This window comes from Gnatocerus cornutus, chromosome 1, assembly GCF_029298725.1.
Source record: "Gnatocerus cornutus isolate USDA-ARS CGAHR chromosome 1, icGnaCorn1.1, whole genome shotgun sequence".
Classification (NCBI taxonomy): domain Eukaryota; kingdom Metazoa; phylum Arthropoda; class Insecta; order Coleoptera; family Tenebrionidae; genus Gnatocerus; species Gnatocerus cornutus.
Genome location: NC_142233.1, coordinates 9,362,673 through 9,388,066, shown reverse-complemented (window position 1 = coordinate 9,388,066; position 25,394 = coordinate 9,362,673). Strand labels below are relative to the sequence as shown.

Here is a 25,394-nt window from a genome sequence, read left to right as displayed (position 1 = left end):
TCGTTGGCAAGTTTAGGTATTTAATTGACATTCTAAAAAAGTTTTGAACTGTTTTGTAATTTTTTTACTTACTTAAAACTTACCTAAAACTGAAGAAAATAAACAGAAGTATACATAATATATTTATATAGTATAACCTAAACAAATATTTCTAAGAAAATATTTCGATCCTGATAGTCTCACAAGATTTTTTATAAATCTCTTGCTAAAATAAAGTTCAAATAAAAATTACAATTCTAATAAAAGTCTCGATATAAAAAAAACTTAGCAACTCCAAAAAAAAAAACAAAGAAGAAAATTGTTACATTGTGTGCATTTATTACATCACTCGTTGTGTATTGAATTTATTATATAACGCATTTATGACGCTGATTAATGTTGGTATAAACTCGACTCAATTATTTGGTGCTGGAATTAAACTAATTTATAGATTTAAAATATGTTAATTAATCTGCCATTACATATACAGTATGTCCCCGGATTGAGTTCACAAGAGGGAAAAAAAGTTTATTTTCCATTTTACAAAAAAATGACAAAGGAATAACATTTTTTGCTTATTTCAAAACAGATAAATCTGCAATTAAAATTTCAAAATTATTAGTTTGTACTCTTAAAATTATTTTTTTCATTATTTTTATTTATTAAATTTTGTAATCGTATTTCGTAATTCGTATTTCGTATTTTGTAATCGATTAAATAATAGCAAAATGTGGATTCACAATATCAAATAGTGCGTTAAAAATTAAAGAAAAATTTACCCAATAATGTGTAAGTATTAAAAAATTGGAAAAAAAATGCAATTGCATCCTTAACAATAATTGAGAAAATTCGAAACAGTCTTAAAGAATTACGAATTAAAATAGAACTATGTGCTAAAACAGGTAATGGGTCAATCAAAAAGTGGAAATTGGTTTGAGTTAAGGAACAAATTTTATTCCTTTGACATTTTTTGCAAAATTAAAAATAAAAAAGTTCTTTGTTTTTTTTGTTTTTTTCGATTTTAAAAACACAGCTTGATAATATTAAAGTTTTAATTAAAGATTTATTTATTTTAAATTAAGCAAAAAATATTATTCCTTTATCATTTTTTTGTAAAATGAAAAATAACGTTTTTTTTCCTCTTGTGAACTCAATCCGGGGACATACTGTAGGTACCTACCTAATTCCAACATCTTGTTTTTTATGAATTCCTACATTATTTTCCATTTTTGCAGATTTTTTAATCACTTGTAAATTATTAAGTTTATTATTGTTACTCCAATTGTCAAACTCCAATTTTTGCAATAAATAGGACATAATACAATTTCAGATGTTGACATTTTCAAATTGACGTTGATATGTGGTTTATTCAAAAATACCCCAATAAAAACAAAGTATCTGTTCTTTTGATTTCACTTTCTTTTATAGACTATGAGAGTACATTATTGAGTTTGTTGTCAGTAAATTAATTACATCATTTCACACACTGGCTTGTTAGCAATGTTGCCCGCTTTTCAGCGGTTCAAACTATTTTCTAGATGAAATGCTACAAGGGAGAACATTTTACCGAGTACATTATATTGATTTCGGTACGATGTATGTAATTTGCAGCATTGCTTTCAAGTGCAAACTTTAATATTCTTTCATATTTATATGAACTGCGCTTTGTCTCCAACTTGAACGCTATGCAGACCAAATAAACATCTTTTCATAACATCAATATTACGTAACTCATTTCGGTTATACATATAATGAGACTTATTAGAACTCTAGTTACATAATAAAAAAATATTAATTTTAAAGTTTTTATTTTTATAAGAATTAATAATAACAATGTTACATTTGAAAAGATTAAATTCACGTTCTTCTCAGGGTAACTCATCGCTCTCATATTATAATATACCCCTACATCCCTACTATCCACGATCATGCAAAAAACCCTTTAGTTTGTACTATTTTTGCGTCAAATTTTATTTATTTTAACATTTAACAACCGTAGATAAAATGTTGTCAGATACACGTTTATATTGTTTTTATCACTCTTGTGACGTTTTAAACTTGTAACTGAAACAACGATTCTTGAACCATAAAACAAACAGCACACTTATTAGATTGAGATTACTACTTTTGGTAAATTTAACATTTGATCTCCACGTTAAACAATGACCACGGTCTGTTTTATTTGATGTTTGAGGTTGATATTAACGTTGGACGTATCCCAATGCGTCCGACGCTTAACAGCTTACATTGCACTACATTTACTTTTATATTACTGTCACCAGAGCAGTTGGGATTCATGACACGTAAAATCGATGAAATTATGTTCATGTAGCAAAGCATCGGATATTTATTTGGACTCCAGCACGTGTTTCCCACTTAACACTCTAAAGAAACGATTGATTTGTTAATCAGTTAAGTTAGTGAACATAAAAATGTAACAATAACAGTGAAATCAAGTGAGTCGCATGGAAATGAAACGGGTGTTAACAACGATTCCGACATGAACAAGATCGCATTCGCACGAGATGAAATCCTGTATTGCTGTTTCACGTTAAATAAAGGGTAGTCGGAACAACAATCGTCATGGGAATAGAAAAATGGCACCTGCTCTTGTTTATTTCTACGTTTCATATTCTCCATTCCGTGGATGCGCAAGGTAAGTCTACATTTAACTGTTTAACTTGTTTAATTGAACGAACTGGCTTTCGTATTTTCCATTATGTAAATGCAGCTCACCCGGTGAAGCCCCGCTAGCGATCAGATGCACATATAAAACTTATATGGATTGTTTACTAAATGTTACATCTACATTATTGTCGCTAATCCATTGAGTTATACGGACATTTTTTATATTAAACGAGCGCGTATATTGGTTATTGTCCTCCTTTCTACCATAAAAAACTACCGAGCTGAGAAAAGTAAAGATGGAATGCGAACACAAAGTCGTCCAAGGATGCCATTGTTGTCTATTACATTATACAAAATTCTATACATGTGAAAAATATTCTCTTCTTCGATTCAGGGCGACTAAATTAAATTCGGACAAAAGCTGATGATGAGGGTAACGTTACGCTGCATAATGACCCTCGTTTTTATACAGAGATTTCCTTTGGATGGTTTCTAATATCGCTATATAATAAGAACTTTATGAAATGTGGATAAAAGTGTAAAAAGTCGATGCTGAAGTTGCAGGATCCTGTTAAAGTGATAACAGCAAAATTCATTAAAAATAAAACACAAAATATGATTTATTCACCTCAGTGAATAACGAGGAATTTTTAAATTGATTTGTGTTGGAATTAGAAAAAATAGAATTGGAAACTGGGAAAACCAATTGGGAGAGAGAATCAATAACACGGCAATTACTAATTACTTGTTGGCTTGCATTTTATCGTTTAAAATTCGTTTGCCTTTACTATCAAATTATTTTTAAAAGCATTCCATAATAATTTTATCATTTATACTTTTCCAAGTTGAGACTCGTTATTATGGCCCTGCAATAACGATTACCGCAAACATTAGCAGTGGTTTCGAGGTTGTAAAGAACCCTGTCATAAATTAGTTCTTAGGTAGTCCGAAAGGTCTTAAACCAGGACCGGGCCGCAATTTTTTTTTCTTTTCTCCTTTCATTTTAAAATTTAGTAAATAAAATAAATCCCTGATTGGTATAATTTGTATATGAAAAAAAAAAACAAAACAAACAATTAATCGGAATCATAATAATGATTTCTTTAGCATCTGATGAAAGATTCTTTGAAATCTTTTAAAACAAAATGATTGAGTAACGAATATATATTAGAACATAATTACTTACTCAACCAAACTTGAAAGGGTGTTAAAGGAGTCTTGAAAAAGACTGTTTTAGTAAAATCACAACCAGAAAAACAAACAAACAGAACGCAACCGAACACCTTACTGCTTAAGACTACCTGATTAACCCTTAAAACCTGCCCTTATTAGGATTTACCAACGGGTTGAGGGTATTATGGAATTATCTCTAAATTTTCCAACAAGACGAGAGGAGACAGTTTTTCTAAAACTATTTGAATAGAGTTTAAGCAAACTTTTGTACCTGGCAGACGTCATTCAATTATCATCTGTACAAGAGCTTTTTTTCCAAATTTTTCACCAAATGTTGCTCTTGTGCTTGGCTACAGAAATTGAGATAAACTAACTCTTGTAATAGTATAGTTTCAGATACAGAAAATTGTTGGATCAAATCTTGGTGTTGACAAAAATTGTTTTATCAAAAATACAATTTACATATTTCCAAACACCAAATTTCGCAAAAAATGTTGACGCCTGTTTTGATAGCAATCCTACCATTATCAGAGCGATGATTAAACAGTTTAATCTAATTTAAAACTAATTTTATCCTTATCCAATGTACAGCATCATTACGCTAATTAGCAAACTTTTGTCAACTTATCATTGGGCACATCAACAGCATTTAAATCATGACAAAAAAAGTTTTGATCGAATTGGCTTATGATAGGTATGTATGGTTTACTATTACGAACAGAGTTGGCACCAAAAGCATTGTTGTGTCCGGTGCGGTCCTGGTCGAACCCTAGTGATGAGTTGCAACCACAATTTATGGTCTGCATTGTAGAGCCATTTAACTTTTACACAAAGACGTACCCTCATAAAAACGAGTCTCAACTTGGAAAAGTATACATATATTTTTTAGGAAAACCAGTTGGATCACGCGTTCAAGGTCACATATGCATTATGAATAGATTTTCTATTGACACGACACTTTTTAAAAAGTGCCGAACAAATTTTCATGTTATGTTAAGTCTTTATAATAGTGAATATTTTGAATAACCAGTGTTTGAAATTGGACATCATTAATTTCAAATTAATGGGAATGGAATCTATACCAGTCAAACACTAGAAAAACAAAATGCAGAAATAACTAAGAGACTTCATGAATTCCAAGGGATTTTCAGAAATCTACGTATTCTAAAGGATCATAAAAATTTTCATATAAATTTTGTGCATATCGGAAATAAAATAAACTAGAGGGAATTCCAAAAAATTTGAATTGGAAATCTTAAGGGAATTTACAAAAGCCTTAAAAAATTTTAGAGAATCTCACAACAAAATCATAAATACCTATTCTTGAAGAAATCCTTGTCATCATCAGGGAAACTACAAACAACCTAATCAATTTTCGAGAATACCGTGGGAATTCTAAAGAATAATGTAAAATTTGAGGATTTTTTTAAAAATATTGCAAATTATGAAATTTAAAAAAAAAATTTAAAAATTTTGCGGGATTCTATCCAGGCCAAATTTTATTCTAGAAAATTTTAGACTAAATTTATCGTACAGAATCATGAAAATGCCATTAGATTCTCATAAGAAAATTCAAAATTTTCCAAATTGTTCCAGAATGATCTCATAAAATAATATGAAATATGTGGGGATTCTAAAGATGGTTGGAGGTTATTAGAGCGTCATATGAAATCTATAAATTCTTGCAAATTCTCAATCTGACGAAATTAGAAAAAAATATTAACACATTTTGTGATGATTGTTAAAAAATCTCTAAAGTTACAAATTGGAAATTTTCTACAAAATTTTTGAGAATTGAAGGTATTTTTGAGGAATCTTAACCTTCAGTAAATACAACCATTGGAGGAATCCTACAAGAAATCATGAAATTTTAAAATATTGTCCAGGAATTCTGGGCATCCTAAATTTTATGCCGGATTTTAGTCATAATTCTAAAGTGTTTGGAAAGTTTAAAAAAAATGTTCTAACCAGAAAATATGTAAAATTAAAAAAAAGGCCAAAGAAAGTTAGTGGATTTTAAACCATGATAGAAAATACTGCAGAGAATCCCGAAAAAATCAAATAATCGTGTAAAACATTAGAAAATTCCTAAGAATTTGAGACAAATTAAGAAAATCCGAAAAAAAATAGTGATTAAACCTTGAAGAAGACTTTTAAGAAGACTCAAAAATTTTACAGAATCCTAAAGAAATTTAGAGAATACTAGAGAGACAGAGAATATTTGTGAATCCCATAAAAATTACAGTATATCTAGCAAGGTCTTAAAAAATCTAAACCAAGCGTAAACTATTCTGAAAATTTTCAAAAAATATCAGAAAACAGTATAAAATAAGGGACATAATTTTAGAGTCTTATTAAAATTCTCAAAATTAAAGATTTATTTAGTATTAACTAGATCATTTCCAAGAAGCTCAAAATAATATTGGGAATACAATAAAAGTCTCACATAATTGTACGCATTTTAGAAAACTTTAGTAAACTTCCGAGAAACTCAACTTTAAAGGATTTCTATAATAATAGTGACTTTGGGGATATTAATTAAGGGGATCGTAAAGGATCTTAAAAAATCCTATCCAAACCAAAAAAATAATTTTAGAGACGTTACTCTGCTTGATAATAATGGTAGTAGGCATGCGAAACCAGAAAGTTTTAAAGCAAAGGATGATTTTAATTTTAGAGTAAAAATAGTAAATTTCAGAAAATTTATATGAGGAACGAATAAATAAATTATTACATTTTAGATTAACAGCCATAATTCTAGCACTGTTAAACATATAGCAACAACATTTAAAGTGTTAATCTTTCTCACAATTTTAATATGCATGTAGAAGAAGAAAATTTTGGAGTAAAAAAGACAATTTTACCGTATACTGAAGGATCCTAAACAACCCTAAATATCTTGCACTGTACATAATTTTGTATACAATTATTTTCAAAATTATTAATATAATTTTCAGCAATATACATATTAGTAATGATGTCAAAGGGTCAAACGATAAGCAGTACATATATACATCTACTCTATTGCGTAGGGCATCCGTTGATAAGTTTGGTACATTGTACACATATTTGTTTTAATTTAATAATGCTTTATTTCAATTACTAATTCCACATTCCTATTTTTGTTTTCAGTTTATTATTTATTTGATAAATTTTAACAAACGAAAGACATAAAATTAGGAGATCGCGTTGAACCAGTTTTGATTGCATAGAAATTGCGAGGAAGTAAATTTGTGAGAATTTCCAGCAATCTAAATAGGATTAGCCTCCTTAACATAACAAATTTATTGGCGTTAATTACGTAGTCTTAAAGAAATGGAACGTTTAATTTGTTACTATTTCCTTATAATGACATCGTTTTGGTGCAAAAAATTACTTTTATAATTAAGCCCACCAGGAGGAGACAGAAGAGACGTAATTATTTTTTCATTTAATAACAATTTGTTACGTCTGCCGTTACTTTTTCGCTCACTTGAGTCATTAGAGGGTAATAAAGTGGCTATAAATTCTTGGTTTGACCCTTGCGGATTAAAGGGTAAGAGTCTTCCTTTATTAACAAAATTTATTTATGTGATAAGGATTTAAATACCCACCCATGTTACTTTTTGGGAAAATATTAAAACATTGCCTTGTTGTCAAAATTAGGAAGGATTTTAAATACGCTGTCAGCTTTACTCTCTGAACGCGAGTTGACGGAAAATCAGATTAATTTATTCACATAAAGATTCAGTTAACGAGCTCTTAAACTTAAGGTCATTTTCTATGGGGCGTCAGTTCTTTAGCTTTGGAGCAGAAGCCATTGGAATTAAGGAGAGAGGAGCATATTTTTGATGAGTTTTTTTCTGGTCTGATTCTACTTGAACATGAAAGTCTACCAATCACATAAATACAACGAATATTATTGCGGAAATAGAGCTAGGATATCACATGACAGGTATAATAATATCTCTGCAGCTATACTCAAACATCGACCATTTTTATAAGTGACAAAGCTCAAACGACCATGTGACATATCTCCCATTTTTTGCACGAAACTCAAAATAAATTATGCTGCTTTCAGTCCCTCAGCTACTCAATCTGCATTCAATCTTTTTTCTTATTATGCCGATAAGTACCCCCATTTTAAACTGTATAATGTAAACTGTCTCTAAACGGACATTTGCAACTGATTACAACATGGGCGTGCCGGGAACGTTCATCATTATTTTTCCGTCATTTGCCAGTTTCTTATCAAAATTGGTTTATGAAAGTCAATTATAGGGTATTGGAAATTCAGCGGAACGGTTTTTGTACAACGTTCCGACTAATTAAACATTTCATTCTTATTATATTAAACTTGTGTTATTGATCATTTATTTATATGTCCGAGAACCTTGTGAAGATGAACAAGAAAAAATGACGAAGAACACTCATAGCATACAAATGAGAACGTGCAGCATGTCAAGGGAGTTATTAAAAGACAAAATACGTTGCTGAATTCATAATGAACAGCTTCCAGAAATCGATAAGAAGATAATTGAACGATTTGAAAGTCAGTTTCGGTGACGATTCTAAAATAATAAAAACATTTATCTGCTAGGAATGTTACATATTATGTTATTTTATCATAATTGAAATTTGTAAAATGTTGCTTTACAGCACTAGTGCGGTAATAAGTGACATGGCATCGAAAAGAAAAGAAAAATGCTCCTATATTCTCTCCAAATTTTATTGTGATAATGACAAAATGACCGTAGTTATAAGTTTTTACAAAAAATATTCTAAATGTTTAGTTTGTCTTGTAAATAAAAAATCTTGAATAGGTAAATTTCTAAAATTTGTTTCTTTTGTTAGTTTATAATTTTGCAATTTGCTACAGAATTAGCGTGTCTACAAGTTTTCACAAAAAATATTCAAAATTTTTAGACGAAGATATTACTAAAACTCTAGTATGTAGTAACAAATTAAAAAAAATATATTTTGAGCTTGGTATTTTTAAGCCATTTTTAAGCAAATGTCTCTTCTCAAGACGATTTTACCGTTTTTTTTATCTTTTTACCTGTACCTAGAATAAATAATAAAAAATTCTATTAATAACTAATAAATTACTATAAATAAATAAATAATTATAGCAAAACTAGAGAAATGCAAAATTAATTTTTTAACAAACTAGAGTGAATCTAAGAAGAATTATAGACAATATAGAGAAAATAAAGTACTTAAATCTAGAAAATCCCATAAAATTTTTACAGAATCTGAAAATTCCAAAAATCTAAAGAGAACTTTAAGAAATTAAAGAAAATCTGTACTTAGAGAAATTACGGACAAAATCTAGAATATCTAAAAGAAATCAACGAGTAATGTTTGCAGAATGTCAGAAAAATCTAAAAAAAGATTAATTAAAAATTTAGAAAATGTAAAAAATTGAGGATATAGAAGATTTTAACATAACTACGAAAAATTATTTAGATTGTAATCAGAATATAAGGAATCTTAAAAAAAATGAATTTAGAGATTCTGAAGAATGTAAATGAAATAGTTTATTAACAAACAAGTTCTACAAAGACAAGTTCAGGTTTCCAAGTTTTCAGGACGAACGTTTTTAAGTTTAATAAAACGAATTTTTATACTGTTTTCCCAAATTTTTTACAAAAGTATTTTACGTTGCTATGGTAACAAAGTTATTAACGGATCTCATGCGGAAATGGTCTATTAACAAAATCAAAATAAATTTGTACAACAGCAAATTAGAAAAAAATACAGGGTGTTCGGAAACTGACGCACCACCTTGAAAGGGGCTAATTAGGTAGTCCACCAAAGTACCAAAAAATGTTAAAAAAAATTTTAGGGTCTCTGTTTTCGCAGGAGGACCAAAAGAAAATTAGGAAAATGGCAACATTGTTGAACTGTTCTCTAAATAATTTAAGTTTTCAGTATTTAAAACCATAGTAACGATGCTGTTGTATTGTTGGCGTTAGTCAAGTCCTCTCATGAACGAGTAATGTAACTATGGTTTTATGTGAACGATGCAACACTGATTGAGATTGTTGATTCAAAAATCTTGTTAACAGTTTTCAGGCATTTCTTACAAGATTTTTCCGTTTTTTTTTTGCACCATGCTTTTGCGCAAAATGTCTTTTAGGTAACAAATTCATTTAAACCTAAAATTATTACACAAAAATCTTTAAGTTTGGCATTAAACTTTTATTTTTCAATCCATCATATCTCGAAAAATTGAAGACATGGATTTTTTTTTAACATTTTTCCGGTGATCTGTGGCATTGTCCGATGATACAGTATCATGGTGGTGCGCGACTTTCCGGACACTCTGTATATAGAAATTGTGGAATTTATAAATAATAAGAATCAGTTAGATAGATGATCTCAACAGTCTTCGAAAATAGATAAATCTGGAGAAAAAATTGAAGTAACGCGGCATTGTATGTAGAAAGCTATGGACATATGGAACTAAAATGGAGAAGACAAGAACCGGAGTTGACAGGGACTTTCACGACTTAGGTTGACAACACCCCTACATGTCAACTGTCAAGCAGATAACGTCACTGTTTGTTTCTTCTTTTGTTTTGTATCGTGTTTCTGTGTTCTGTATTATTAATCCATATTCATATATATTAAACGCTTATTAAATCCACTGCGATCAACAATTTCTAACAGGTGTAACCTCAAGAACCTGGAAAATCGGAGTTGAAGGACATAATGAACATTGAAAAAATAAAGAATCTAAAGAAATAATAACAATAATGAGAGTGTGAAGAGGTGTCTAGTATTTTTCTAGATACGTTGTAGAATCCACTCCAATTCTCTGAAATTTGCGAAATTATTTATTCACATACTATTTATGAGATTTTTAGGAGGCAGTAGGATGTTCTTGGATTTCATTAAAAGATCTTCTAGAATTTTTATGGTGGTGGTTTTCCAGAATTTTTAATATACAGAGTGTAAAATATCGGGAAGAACCGGGAATCAAAAGAGCTTCTACAAAATTGAAAAACGCTTAAAAGAGAGTTTAGAAAGTCTGAAAGACCTCTAAAACCTCGAGAATGTAAAAGTCAAAGACTATAAAACGTTGAGTTCAATCAGAAATCTAAATCAATGTATAAAATCGGGGTAATCATAAAAACATCAAAAATTGACATTTTTTTATCTCAAATAAGACTCTAGAGAAACTGTAGAGGAAATCTAGAAAGGATAATTTATGTGTAGACAGAATATAGAGACAATTTTGAAAGAATCTACAGAAAGAGAGCATTTAGAATGTGAAGTGAAGAAAGAATCTACCAGTGGGTTAAAGAGAATTATAAATATTAATAAACTAAATTGAAAAAAGATCAAGAGAATTAAGTTTGATTTTTTTTTGTATTAGCACGATTTTGTGTTCTACCGATCTGCAAAATGTTAAGCAACACAAAAAACTTGTAAACGTCACGAACTTTTTTGTGTCACTGGCTCTCATTCTACAGTGCTTTCTCATTCATGATGCATTTTCTGCAATTCAACCAAATAAAATCGTTATACACATAGATTAAAGCTGAAGATTGATGAATATTGAACGTCGTTAAAAGCTAAATCATATTTATTCCAAGCAAATAAAAAAAATAAATAACATGAACTACATGTTTAATAAGACATAAGTTTAAATAGGTCTGTTCAGGCATTATTTTAACGTTTTTTAAGAAAAAAAAATTCACTTAAGAAAATTTTTGTTAGAGAAACGTCATTCATGTGTCATATGTCGTCAAATGACGTTTTTTATTGGATAAATACTTTTAACAAGCAACTGACTGGAGTACCAACTCACAAAACTAAGTTTTTAATAAATGGAAACAATTGAAAAACAATGCTGTAATGTAACTCTTAAAGCACCGAATCAGAAAAATGAATATTTATATTCCTGAAGTGCCATCGCTGACGCCAATAAAAGTGATTGAATTATGCCTTGGAAAAAATTATATTGAACAGATCGTAGCGGAAATTTAGTTTACTCCGCTGATGAATTAGTCTGGCGCAGTGGTAAAGGACTTTATGCTTTACTGCAGCACATTAAAAAATAAATTGACAACAGCGGGAAACCAACAAGACGACCGACGACGAGAGTATAACCTTCTGTTTAATAAAACGTTACAATAAGTAGGTTGGCATAAACGTGCCGATACTAAAAAATTGATAGACACTTAATAAAGATTATCCCGTATGCGCGCCGCAAAATAGTTAATTAATATTCATAAAATATTTTTACCTGACTTTTTCATAAGCTTATCACGAAGGGAGAGGCTGACGCTAAAACTGACAGATTGTTTTGCTTCGAAATTCAGCCTGGAGGGAACAAACGCTTTTTTAGATGGTGACTTTGTCTTACCCCCACTTCTTATTAATTACTTTCGTCGTGGTCTACCTTTATTTACAGTGAGGCGCTCCTTTTAGTGATGCTTTTCTTTGTTCTTGTAATTTCGTTGTTGAAATGGAAATCTCAGCAAGCGAAAATTTAATATGTCGATTATTATGATTTTTAGTTTTAGAATTGTCAAGTTATACGTGTTTCCATACAATCCAATGATTTAAATATTTTCTCACTGCTAGAGTTATTTACAGGACAAGCGCTGAAAGGACCTCATAGCGTCTGAACAAATTGTGTTAGATGATTTGGTGTGACAACTGTACATAATTTTTTATACTTTTTTTTTTCAATTAATACACTAGTCAACACATTTTGGACAAAAGTGAGATAGCAATGCATTTGATGCATTTCAATAAAAATTCAATGTACTTGGTGTGAGTTATAAGCAAAAATATGAAAATAATTAAAAATAGATATTTTTTTTGGAGCATAAGATCAATTTTTCAGAAATATCATTGGAACTACTAACCCTAGAAATGAGTTTTATGCGTCGTTGGAAAGCTTCTTAAATTGGCTTTCTAAAACAACAACCAATTCCATAACATTGTAAGTTTTTAAGAAAAATTGAATAAAACAAATTTTGATACGGTAGAATAAAAAAAAACATATTTTCTCGCATGACCTGACCTGACCTGAATTTGGTTTTTGGATTTTACTCGAAATTTTACGTCAAATGAGATAAATTTAATTACAATTGCTTCACGAATAAGCGAGCAATCGACAGAATTATGTTTTGCACCCTAACATAGAGTGAGCCACACTTGGACTTCGAATTATTCGCCAGAATTTTCTTACTTTCTATTGCACTTTGTCGGATGTAAAAAGGTGCGAGAAAAACAATTTTCCAAACCGTATATCGATACATGTCATTGTTTCAGAGATATCGACGTTCTTAACAAGCGCACTCTGACCAAACTTTAGACGCTTCTAGCTTTCTTATTAGTTGACGTATCTGAATTTGGCGCAAAGTTTTAGATTTTACTCGAAATTTTACGTCAAATGAGATAAATTTCATTAAAATTGCTTCACGAATAAGCGAGCTATCGACAGAATTATGTTTTGCACCCTAACATAGAGTGAGCCATACTTGGACTTCGAATTATTTGCCAGAATTTTCTCATTTTTTATTGCATCTTTTCTAATGTAACAAAGTGCGAGAAATGATGATGTTTTGCAATGAAGCAAAACAGACTTGAAATTCGGAATCAAGGGGTCATTCCAATAGAAAAATGACTTTCCACTTCTTCAGTACAATTAGATTCGAGAAATTGAAGGTATTAAATGATGATAGATATAGACAATAACTAGGAACAAACAAACGGCTGTATACAGGTGTCCCGAAAGTGGCGCACCATCTTAAAAGGGAGTAATTGTGTGATCCTTTAGACCTACCGGCAAACTGTTAAAAAAATCTACACGCTTTGTTTTCGCAGTAGAATCAAAATAAAACTAGGAAAATAGCAACATTGCAAAACTGTTCTCCAAATAATTTAAATTTCCAGAATTCAAAGCCATAGTAACGTTGCTCTTGTATTGTTGCCACACTGATCAACACTGTTGATTCAAAAATCTTGTTTTCAGCCATTTTTCGCATTTTTTTTGATTCTTTTGCACCATGCCTTTGTGCAAAATGTTCTTTAGTAACAAATTTATTTGAACATGAAATTATTGCACAGAAATCTTTAATTTTGGCGTTCAACAAAGACATTTTTTTAACATTTTTCCGGTGATCTATGGCATTGTCCAATGGTGGTGCTCGACTTATTAAAGACACCCGTATGAAGAAGAAAAAATAAAACTAATTTTATAAAATCAGCGAGGCAGGAAATAAGGCACAAGGAGTGAAGCACTACAAGTTCCCAGAACAAGAAATCAGAAACGAAGTACAAATTTGAAAACAACACCCTCTGGGGAAAGGAAGAAATCATAAAGAGCCCGAAAACAGGAAAACCACCCCGCATATATTGTAGCTAAGATCGGAAGTGACTAAATACAGGAAGTAATAAGACCGGAAGCCAAAAGATTTCCGTTTGTAAAAGTACAAAAATACTCTCGAAATAGGGAAAGAAATGCAACAATGACTCCAATATGCAAAGCAATGAAATGAATCAATTGTCGCGGAAATCGTTAATATTGCAGCTTACAATATAATACAATAAATTGCAGAACAAAGACAAATTGTTAGATATAATTTAGAACCCACACTTCTCTACTTACAAGCAAGCTTTGGGACAAATAGTTCTCCACAAAACAGGATTTTGGGATTTAGGCAGATGACAAAGAAAATAATTAATACAAATAGAATGTTCTGATGTGCGATCGATATGGAGGGGCCGGTTGACATCATCATCCAGATGATAGAAGATTATTACATTAGAAAAAATGTCCGAATAATTACCACAAAAAGTAATAAAGTAGGTAATGTTTCCTGATGAGGATGATATTGGATGTTAAAGAACTTGTAAGAAGAAATACAACCCCAGGAACAGACATTTCAGAATGCCAGCTAAACTTGGATGAAGAGAAAGTGGAAATCTTGGAGTTGGGTAGTGGAGGAATTTATGGAAATGCACGGATACCAAGGGATAATATCAAGGTATCAATTCTCTAGTTCGCCGATTAGAATTCTCAGGAGATCGCAGGCGAGAACTTGACGTCAGAACTCATGATCGTCAAATTCAAGAATCAGCTTGCACTCAAGAAGAAGGTCAAAAGAGAAAGAATACAACAAATAATAAAAATATGTTTAGTGTAAAACTAAATAAAAATTAGTAGTAAAACTTGGTGGTTTAAAGAATGTATTTGCAAGAATGATAAATCAGAACTGTTAAAGCAACTGAAACAGTAATTGTCAATTAAAAAAAAAATAAAAAGTCCACCTCTCACATTCAGACAACTATGTGATCCACTACGGCCTGAAATTCAATTCTGAATCTGGAAGCATAATGAACCGACGGTACTTTGAACATTTCCGTAAAGTAAGCAGCGGTGGCTTGTCGATCGGTGGTCCGAAAGTTGCGCGCTATATTGAAGGAAAGTAGCTGCGAACTTCTCTAGAACCCGAAAAAATCTTTAAAAAATTCCACCCTCTGTTTTCGCAGTATAACCAAAACCAAATTAAGAGAATATGCAACATTGCAGAGCTGTACACACAATAATTTAAATTTCAAAGCCATGGTAACGTTGTTTTTGTATTGTTGGTGTTAGTCTGATCAGTTTGTGAAAGAATAATGGAACTATTAACACTTTTCAGTAACTTTTTACAAGATTCTTTCAATTTTGTTTGCACCAGTTCTGTTATGTCAAAAATTGAATTGAAAAATGGAAAAATGGAAAAATAGAAAACATGTATTTTTTCTGTTGCCTATAACATCGCCCGACAATACAATCTCACGATGGTGCGCGATTTTCCGGACCACTGTATACATACTTTGTTTATAAAGGTAAGATAGACACTTTGTTAAAATATTACAACCAAAAAATGAAAATATCTCAGTAAAATAACCAAATTTTATAGTGGAGTAAAGTTTAATGTTACCACAAACAAATACAAATTGATTTATCCTACCTAAAATGTTAAACTGTAGCTTTCTTATGATTAAGATTTCTGTATTGCGAGACAAAAATCTTATTTAGATAAAATGTAATTCTCAACCAAATTTCAATAAATTGAGAATTTAAAGAATTGATCGAACCGCAGCAAGTTAAAACAAATTATTAATTTCCCATAATAAAGTTAATTTTTAAAGATGTTAATATTCAAGTAATTTACTTAAAAAAGTTCTAAACACATTTAAAAACAAATTCTATTAAATTACTCATTGATAATCCGTTAAGAACATTTCATTAATAAAAATTTACATTTTTCTTTATTTTATGATTTTTAGACTAAATCATTATAATGAATTTTCCATCGATTTAAATTTGGCAACTATTGCCCGTTGCGATATATCAATTGGTAGACTCCATGTTGCGAGTGTTTTCCATGGCTACTAAAGTTCTGTCTAATTGTTGTCTTTTAATTTTATGAAAATAAGAATTGTTACAATGTTATCAAATTAGCACTGATAAAAATCCGATTTGTCAGTAAACAACAGTTTTGGATCTTCATAAAAACTCGCCATTCCAATTTCATTGAACTGAGACAACAAAATGAAAATCTAATTGGTGAACACAGTTTATCATTCTTTGTAATTTTTTGTGGCAAATTTGGAACACCTGTATAATTCCGCGTTCGTTGGTTGAGTTAATTAAATTCTTAACCAACGTTTTAATAAAGTTTGTCACATTTCTAGACTTATCTTTAATGAAAATTATAAAAGCAAATTTTATTCTAAATAACCGTAACTGAATTGAATATTTCAATCACAAAAATAATCGAGAAGTGGTGTGGTAATTATTGCATATTTATAAGTAAGTTTTTGTACATTTTTATCAATTTACCGAGAGTGTTTGCCAATTTAAGTGTCAAATTTATAGCTCGAACTTGGTTGTCAAGATGGTATATTATCTTATTAGACCTCTAGAGCGGTAAGTAAAGTTCATACAAATTCATACCATTGCAACATAATATGGTTTGTTGTTCTAATCCTGAAAAAAAAACGTAATAAACTCCACGGGCGTTATTGTTTTACAAGTTAAGAATATAATTTGACTAGTCCCGAACGACCATACCGCTCTAAATGCTTAAATATCTAATAACAGTAGACAAATTATCCAAATCAAAAGCAAAAACCATTTCCAATCCGTATCAGATGTGTTCTAGATGTTCGTATATTGCTAGAGGCTTTGGAAAATATTGTTTGGGTTTTTATAGACGTCGACGGCGATGTTGCATCTGTGTGATTTGTGTTTGTACTGTGTTCTCTAATATTTATAGAACTCGAAATCGTAGTAATTTGATATTGTTAATAACTAATTGCTTGTTGTAGGTGTAGACCTCCAATTAAATAAGTTTCCACCACCTAATTTATCCAACTTAAAATTAACTTTCATACAAACTTCGTTCAAAGCTCCGGAAGATCTATTTAAATATAATCAGCCCCAAGACCCAATCAATATTATTGTTTACATATTTTGTAAATACAAACAAATTTGGAACTGATCAACGTTTGAATAGCTGTTTGCTTTTTTCACGCAGGTTTTTCTGATAAAATTATGCGCCATTTTTTCCCCAAGACGCTTGAATGAATATCACCCTATTTACCGGTTGGTGATGGGAATGAGACGTTTTTTCGCCGCCATTGATGACCATGATTGAAACGAAGAGGCGTCTCTTTTTGTAGGCTCCAATTATGTGGTGTTTTGGTTCGTATGTATTTCTCCTTTTTTTCTTTTCATTAAGAGATAAGTTTTCCCCCGAACGAAGTATTTGTGCGTCTCCCAACTGTTTTATTTAATGGAAATTGCTACCATTGAAGTCTGCTCTAACTACTTCCAAAAATGCTTTTTTGTTAAACGAGAGGCTCAAATCAATAGGCAGTTACATCACCTTGGAATACGTGGATGGAATCCTAGGAAGGTTTAAGAAGATTAACTTCCTTCGTAAGCAAAGCAGTGCTCTCATCCTGTTTATCAATAACACCCATTACTTGTAATATCAAATTTTGGAAACCAATTACAAATTGTAGACGCAGTTGTGTGCCTGAGATAAATTGGAAGCTTATTGGTATTTCCTTTAAACATTTTGCATTCTCTATAGGTACAAACCTAAGAAAATTCTTTCTATTAAATTAATAAAACTTCGCTTCTCCTTTTCTAGCTTTTATCACTCAGTATGCGATATGAAATTGCACACACCACTACACTTTAAAACTATCGGAATTTCCGCCAAGTAATTTTGCATACAGAGCACAGATCAGCCGACCCCACATCGTCCTCTATCGTTCGCATCATCCCCAAAATATACTTCCATAAATGGAGTCCCCTCACAAGCCGACTTTACTTTAAGAGGGTTTGAAAGTTGTTTTAATATTCTTTGATTTTTATAAGAAGGGGACAAGCGTAAACTGTCAATCGATGCAGAATCAAATCAAAAAGTCGGGGCTTCCGCCTAAATTCGTAAAGCAAATATTATTGTTGATAAAAAACTGAACTTGTAAGTAGATTTTAGACTCTGCTGTGGGGGATCTAATGGAAAGCAGATACGCGGTAATTTTGCATATTTGCTTTAAATAATTGTATGTTAATCATTTTAATGAGAGACATGTATGATTAACGTCCGTCGCATCAAATATTGGGTTCGTATTCTGTAAATAAATTGCAAATTCTGCATAATTCTTGGAAGTGCTTACGATAGACGACGGACGCAAATTCAAACCTATGTTTAAATAATAATATAAAAATTATCTATAGGCTCCAGTGGTTATAAAGAATCTTAGGAATTTCCTGCCATATTTAACTTTAGTTTGAACAAAATTGCTCGAATTCTTCAGTTTGGAATCCTTCTTCCAAGAGATGCTTAATCTTATTTTTAATAACTACAGCGCAGCGCCAGCGCTACCACCATGTGTAGTCATCCGGGTGAGAAGTACGCAATTGTATAGCCGTTGAGCGTTGCAGACTCCAGTTTCATCAGATGTGTTTCAGAAATTAGTAACGCATCGATTTTCTGCATATCTAAGAACGTCTGGATTTCTTGTCTGCGATTAAGAACCCCATTACCGTTCCAAGTTGCTATTCTAAACTCAGATTTATTCATTATTTTCAAGTAGAAGAATCTGGCGCCCAACTGTATCTATCAATCTATTCGAATCGTTTTAAAATGGTTGAAGTAGTACAGCAAAAAAATTAATGAGCTGAAGAAATAGGAGTCAGTTTGAAAATATCAAAGATAAGGGATTTCTTGAAAAATCTCGAAAAAATCAACATGTACAGAACTAATTAATTTTCAAATAGTCCACAAAATTTGTTAAGTAAATAAAATATAACTAAAACATGATTGCAATATAGCTTTTTATCCACAATTATAAGCTCATATTATTTGAATTAAAAAAAAGTAACATTTAAATATCACACAAAAAGTGCATTCCGTGATGTGGATAACTAGTTATTTGTTTCACTAGGCTGGAAAATGTTTTTTTTGGAAATGCGATTTCAATTTCCGAGCATTTCCAAAGCGCTTTCCAGGCGTGTTAAGCACAAAATTTCGTGTTATAATAAAATAGTTATTTATATTGACTTCTGTTTCGAATTTGAAACCTTACTCACTCATTTAGGGAAATTTTATCAGTCGGGAAATAGGTTGTTAGCACCGCATCCAAATCGAGCAATTGAAATAGTTATTTACAGTCGCGTGTGGTAACTTACATTTTACAGCGCGAAATCAGTTTGAAGCACGACGGCGTAGCCGGAGTGCTTTAATGATTGAGCGCTGTAAAATGGTTAACGCAAAAGAGTTGTATTAAACTTTTTGGCCAAAAAATTTTAATTTAAATAATTGGATTTTTCAAAATTTATGAGGACTGTCACATCTGACATTTGTAAATTTCATCATCTGGCAATTCTGTCAATTTTGTAGTTGGTGCACAAAAAGTACACAAGATGACGCTGTATAAAAAACGTTTTAATATTACTTTAAAAATAGAAATATTGTCTTAATTGAGACAATAATTTAGGTAGATTCCACTTTGGTGATCAATCTTCATTATGGCAAAGTGATTTTAATTTATAAACGCATGTGAAGAGCAGACGATTTGGGCAATTTTTACAGCACGGCGTGTGTAAACGTCCAGGGCGCTTGTAAATCTAGTGTTTCCGAAGATGTCAATTGAATGTTTATTTGACATTTACAATTCATGAGGCCAAAAATTAATTTTTCCTACGACCCCATATGAAAGTGGTATTTTCCACACGGTTAAATGACTCCGAAAGTTGATGTTTTCGTACATCCATTTCCGAAAGTAAAAGTCACTAGTGTGATATGAATATATCCGCACAGACCTGCCAAAATTGACAGTTATTTTGAAATACAAATGTAATTCTTGAATTTTTGTCTTAAATATCTAGACGATTTACTGTAAAACAACATGCATAATGGTAAAAATGAATTGGTTAGGTCGTTTCTGACAAGACAATTTTGACAGGTCTGTGCGGATATATTCATATCACACTAGTGACATTTACTTTCGTAAATTGATGTACGAAAACATCAGCCATCTAACTATGTGGAATACGTCACTTTTATTTATATAAAACCTCATGGTCGTAAAAAATGATAATTAGAATAGATAAGAAATGAACTATTGTCAAGACTTATGATTTCTTCCTGATGATGGAAGGTCGTAGGAAAAATAGTGTACACAACTCGTCAGAAAGTGTCTTTATTGCACTCGTGTAACATCTGCACTCGTCTGGCGCCTCGTGCGTCTACATTTACACTCTTGCAAAATTGCTCACTTTTCGCACTTGTTATGTAAATATCTATTTTTTGCAGCAAATGAGTATCACAAATGTGGAAAAATGCCGGAGGCGCACAAAAGTCAGTTTAAAAGTTAATTGTTGATCAAATCATTCTACAACTTAATATATGGTTATTAACTGCAATTGTGTAAGCAATCTTATTTCACTTTTTAGACAATTGACCAAAAATTACAAAAAATATTTTCAGAAAAAATTCTGAGTATAGTTGTTTTCCGAAAGTTTTAAACTATTTGAGATATGTAACAATGCATTCACTTTAATGGAGGATCGGATCCACAAAATTTCAATTTTTTTCAACAATTCATTACAATGAAAAATCGATTTAAAGTCATCTACTATGCGGCAACATCAGTTATTTTTGTTTGGAAAACATTTTATGAATACTCTTTTATGAATTGAATTATTGTGGAGAACTAACTAGTGAAGTTTATTTCCTGTACTTCCAAATATTAAAAAAATGTAAAATTGTAGGAATCAGAATGAATACATACCTACAGGTGTTGTCAAAATTGTCACAAGAACATACAGCAATATTAGACCCATTAATATGAACAATAATTTGTTTGAAAAAAATTCATTTTAGACTTTTTTAGAAAGATATAGCGCTTTAAAGTTGGTAACATTGAAGTTATTGATTTCAAGAATTTATAGCTAAGACTAGAGCTTTTTTCTAGTAGAAATAGACGGGATAATATTTTTAGCGCACTCTTTATATTTCGCGCGCCATACAAAAAAAGGTCATTTTCGTCGACGTTTGCGCTGTTCCTTAAGTCGAGATAGCAGTTTGTACTAACAACCTTTCTATCTACGCGTACATACAAATTTGCACAGAAAAACAAAATAAAATCGTAATTCTAAATTTCGGTTAACGTTGAAACATTGAACTATTATTTGACATTTATTTGCCTCGCAATTTTGAAATATCTTGTAGAATAAAATAAATATACGGCAGGGTCGCCCTAATGTACGTTGGTATATGTTCATGTTTAATTTTATTTTGAAAATAAGCACAAATACAATATAGAAAGCTGTGACCAAAACACTGTCTCTGACAATTTCATATCTTTAAAATTACGCATTTGGGGGTCATATTAAAATAAAAAAATTTGATATTTTACCCCGCTCGTTACATTGTTATTTATTAACTAATTTAATCTGTTTTAACGATGTTAGATAAAGAAAAAACTCCCCAAAACAATTTTTAACCAAATTTTCTTCGACGTAACATACAGGGTGTTAGATATTTACATTGTGAAAAAACAATTAAATCAACCGAATTATGTCCATTTTGGTAAAGACAGGTAACAGTATGGTTAATGTAATAATATTTAAGCTAAAAGTTTTAATTTCAATTTATTGTCTTGCCATATCCTTATCATACTTTAACCGATGTCATTCATTTTCATGGTTTAGGAAAATTCTTCTAAACCTATTTTGTATCAAGTTTTTATTGATATATTAGAGGGAGTGACGGTCAAAACCCTATACCTGGTATAAAATCTACAAAATCAACCTGTCAATATTAAATTGGAGATAAAATATTTCCATATAAATATTATTCAACATAACTCAGAAACTCTCTGTGGCAAATTTGACATTGTTATTAAATAGATTTTATAAGATAGAAATAGAAATTTATAATTATTTTTTACAGCGTCCTCTGGTTGCAGTTGGTGATAAATTATAGTATGTCCTGTGAAAATGTATTACATATTGACGTCATTACATTGATTTTATCAATTTTTTACAATGTATATTGGTCTGCTATTGCAACACTCTGTATAATATTTCTATCGCATTTTGGTCAAAAAGTGCTATAGGTATTTTTTTCCACCAAACGCCGGCAAAATGAAACAAGTTGGTAAAAAAATAACCAAGTTACAAACGGGAGAAGATCTCAAACTTTTTCTCAAAATTTTGTGTCATAAAAAATACAAGCCTACACGTCCGTTATTTGGAATAACCTTGTTTGTACATGGGTTTCCAAACGGCCGCCCTTCTTTAATGGTAAATTCTTCATCAAAATCTGAGAGTTTTATACACCAATGTATAAGAATTTATGAAAAAATGATGAAATTAGGAATTTTTAAATTGCTCTGGATGTTTGCTCAATGTTATTTCTAAAGAAATTACCAAAACTGGTCAAACCCTAAATGCAAATTCCTGTTAGAAAAACAGTTAAATTTTTTAAAAACAATTTTACACAGAATCGTGAATTGAAATAGAAAACTTGAATAAATTTGTTTCTTCCTGTACCACTCAGAACACAATTATTTATTTTTAGTTTTGTATCTTTACCAAATAAAATATAATAATAATAATTTGATACATATTGAAGTACACATCCTGACAGTCTCAATTTTTTATCTTCCGGTGTATAGTCTGTCGGGACGTAAATCCTTGCATAGTTTGCGTATATTCGCGTTTAAACAACAACACCGCATAGAGTTAGTGATATATTACGATGCAAGTTGTAAATTAACAAAATCAAGTTAAACAAAAATGGTGGATGCGCCGGGAAAAACTTTTAAACAACGTTATTCATGTTAAAATTTACATGAGACAAAACAGTCTGTCACAACAGAGCCGAGCAAAATAAATTAAAAAATTGTTTGTTTATAGACTTGTGCACTTTAAAACTGCTTATCAAGTTTTATTTTAGCTCATTAATGTATGATTTTATTGTGTCTCGTAAAGTTAGTTGCAAAAAAAGTTTAAAATTACGTACCGAGGTGCAGAACTTCTTTATTAATCAGCACCGGATTAAGATAAAAATCCGTAGCCGACCGACGGCAGCGTCCGTTCACAATTTAATCCTTAACTCAAGCTCTCGTCAAACTTTTAATGGTTACTTTTCCACTTTTCATTATTTGTCAATTGGATAATAACCAGTATTTTACTTGAAAATGATTAAAACCGATTATGAATTATCTCTTTGTAAGTTTAATATCTAATATTAAAACGATAAGTTTTTAAGTACTGGGTTGTAAATTTCAATCTCATTGGGAATATTAAAAAATAATAATAATTTGTAGAATGTTGAAAGTGTAATAATATAACCGAACAGTGGTTGAAATCACACGTTTTCATGGATTATGGTATTAAAACGATAAGCACTTTGTAATAATTGGAGAATTGAATAGAAAGCTTCAAACTTAACGTGCTCCACGGCGTAGTCTGAGATTTGAATGTGGGTGAGCTTTTGCTATGCGATTTCGGTGAGAATTGCTGTACATCATTTTCTATACTGCTTTTACAATACTTATTATGTTTTTATGAAAGAAATATTTTAGAAATTGCATCAAATGCAATTACTAAAATTATGTTGGTATCGGTGTAAATGGATTTTTGAATATATTAAGTGACAAATGTCAAACTACTGACACTTTTTATCTTGTCGCTCTAGATCTTTGAAAAAGTATTATGCTTCTCCTTAGTCAAAAGATAATAGTCATGTTCGATGGCTGCAGTATAAACAATCCATACCAAAATGTCAACTTTACGTGTCTATTTGACCCTTTGACAGTTGAACGTTTTTCTTAAAATTTGGTTCAGAAGTAAGGCTGCTTTAAAATTCTCGCTTTGCTCGAATTCCAAACTGTCAAACATCCATCTTTGGTATGTTAATAGCTATTACTGGAAATAGTAAATATCGCCCCATATTGGTTTCTCTCTGTCTGATTATAACATTATTTTTCCAACGTACCGCATCTATTGTTTGCAACCCTTGCGTGGAATTTGTGGAAAACCGATTTGTAGTTCCCGATTGTAAAAACCAGGGTAATTTTTTAACGCACCACAACTTAATTATAAAGTGCCTGTAGACCCGTATTGGCAGAGCAATGAGTTTGAGGAGAGTTCAGTCTTTAATTTATTATCCAGGCCTCAGATAAATTCCACGCTTCCTATTCACAGAGGCGTCAAAGAGATTTTTTACCCCTAGTTTGTATTATATAAGTATATCTTTATGTTCCGGCCTACATTTTAGCGATAACAGTGTAAATTACGTTTTTCTATAACATAAAAAGAATTCAAAGGGAACGAACAGAGCGTCCTAATGACGGTCAGTTTGAGGTGAAAGTGGAAAAAATCTACAGAATTAGTTCTACTTTCTAGGTGGTAAAAACTAATTGAACGGATTGGGTATAAACTTTTTCTCTGGGGCTAGTAAACAATTAATTAAAATAATTAAATTAAACGCTAAAGAGGTGATTCGAGACTTTTAAAAACACAAACTGCTTGTTACTAGCACAGTTAATTTGTGTATTTATTGCAATAGATCAGATACTTAATTTACACAAAAACATGTAAATAAAGCAAACAATACAAATTTTTTATTCTAGCTGTCTGAATCTATCTGGAACTCAGTTACAATTCTTGTATGTTAATTATTTAATTAATAATTATAAAAAATTAAAAAAAAATAATAATTATTAAGTAAGATTTTACCCCTTGGAACCAATGTTTGGTGCCTGAACCGAAAACGAAAGCGGCATTTGCTAGAGAGTCGTAAAATCCCACCAATGCAAGGTTTCTATAACAATTTTTAGCCGATAAACCATCCAAACTCGAATTAACAATGTCACACCAAAATTCGCCAGACTAAAATAATTTTTATTAATATTTAAAAAGTAGAAAAATCATCTAGAAGAAATAAATAACTTTTGTAAACAACACTTTTGTGCGTCATCTGGTAAAGGTTGCTTTTCGCAAAAATCAGGTTACTGTTTGTCCGTGTACGATTAAAAAGTGTGCTTTGAAATTCGATAAGCCAAAAAATTAATTGAAATTAATATGT

At 30.9% G+C, this 25,394-nt stretch overlaps 1 protein-coding gene across 1 annotated transcript in view; it reads left to right on the top strand.

Annotated features, from left to right (window-relative positions):
* Window positions 1–2,330: 2,330 nt before the first annotated feature.
* The window catches only part of dpr13 (defective proboscis extension response 13), a 327,435-nt gene continuing 304,371 nt past the window's right edge, over window positions 2,331–25,394 (top strand). Inside the window, exon 1 of the mRNA XM_088042214.1 lies at window positions 2,331–2,635. Within this exon, the coding sequence (XP_087898340.1) occupies window positions 2,563–2,635 (73 nt within the window). The 5' untranslated portion in view covers window positions 2,331–2,562. The remainder of the gene's footprint in view (window positions 2,636–25,394) is intronic.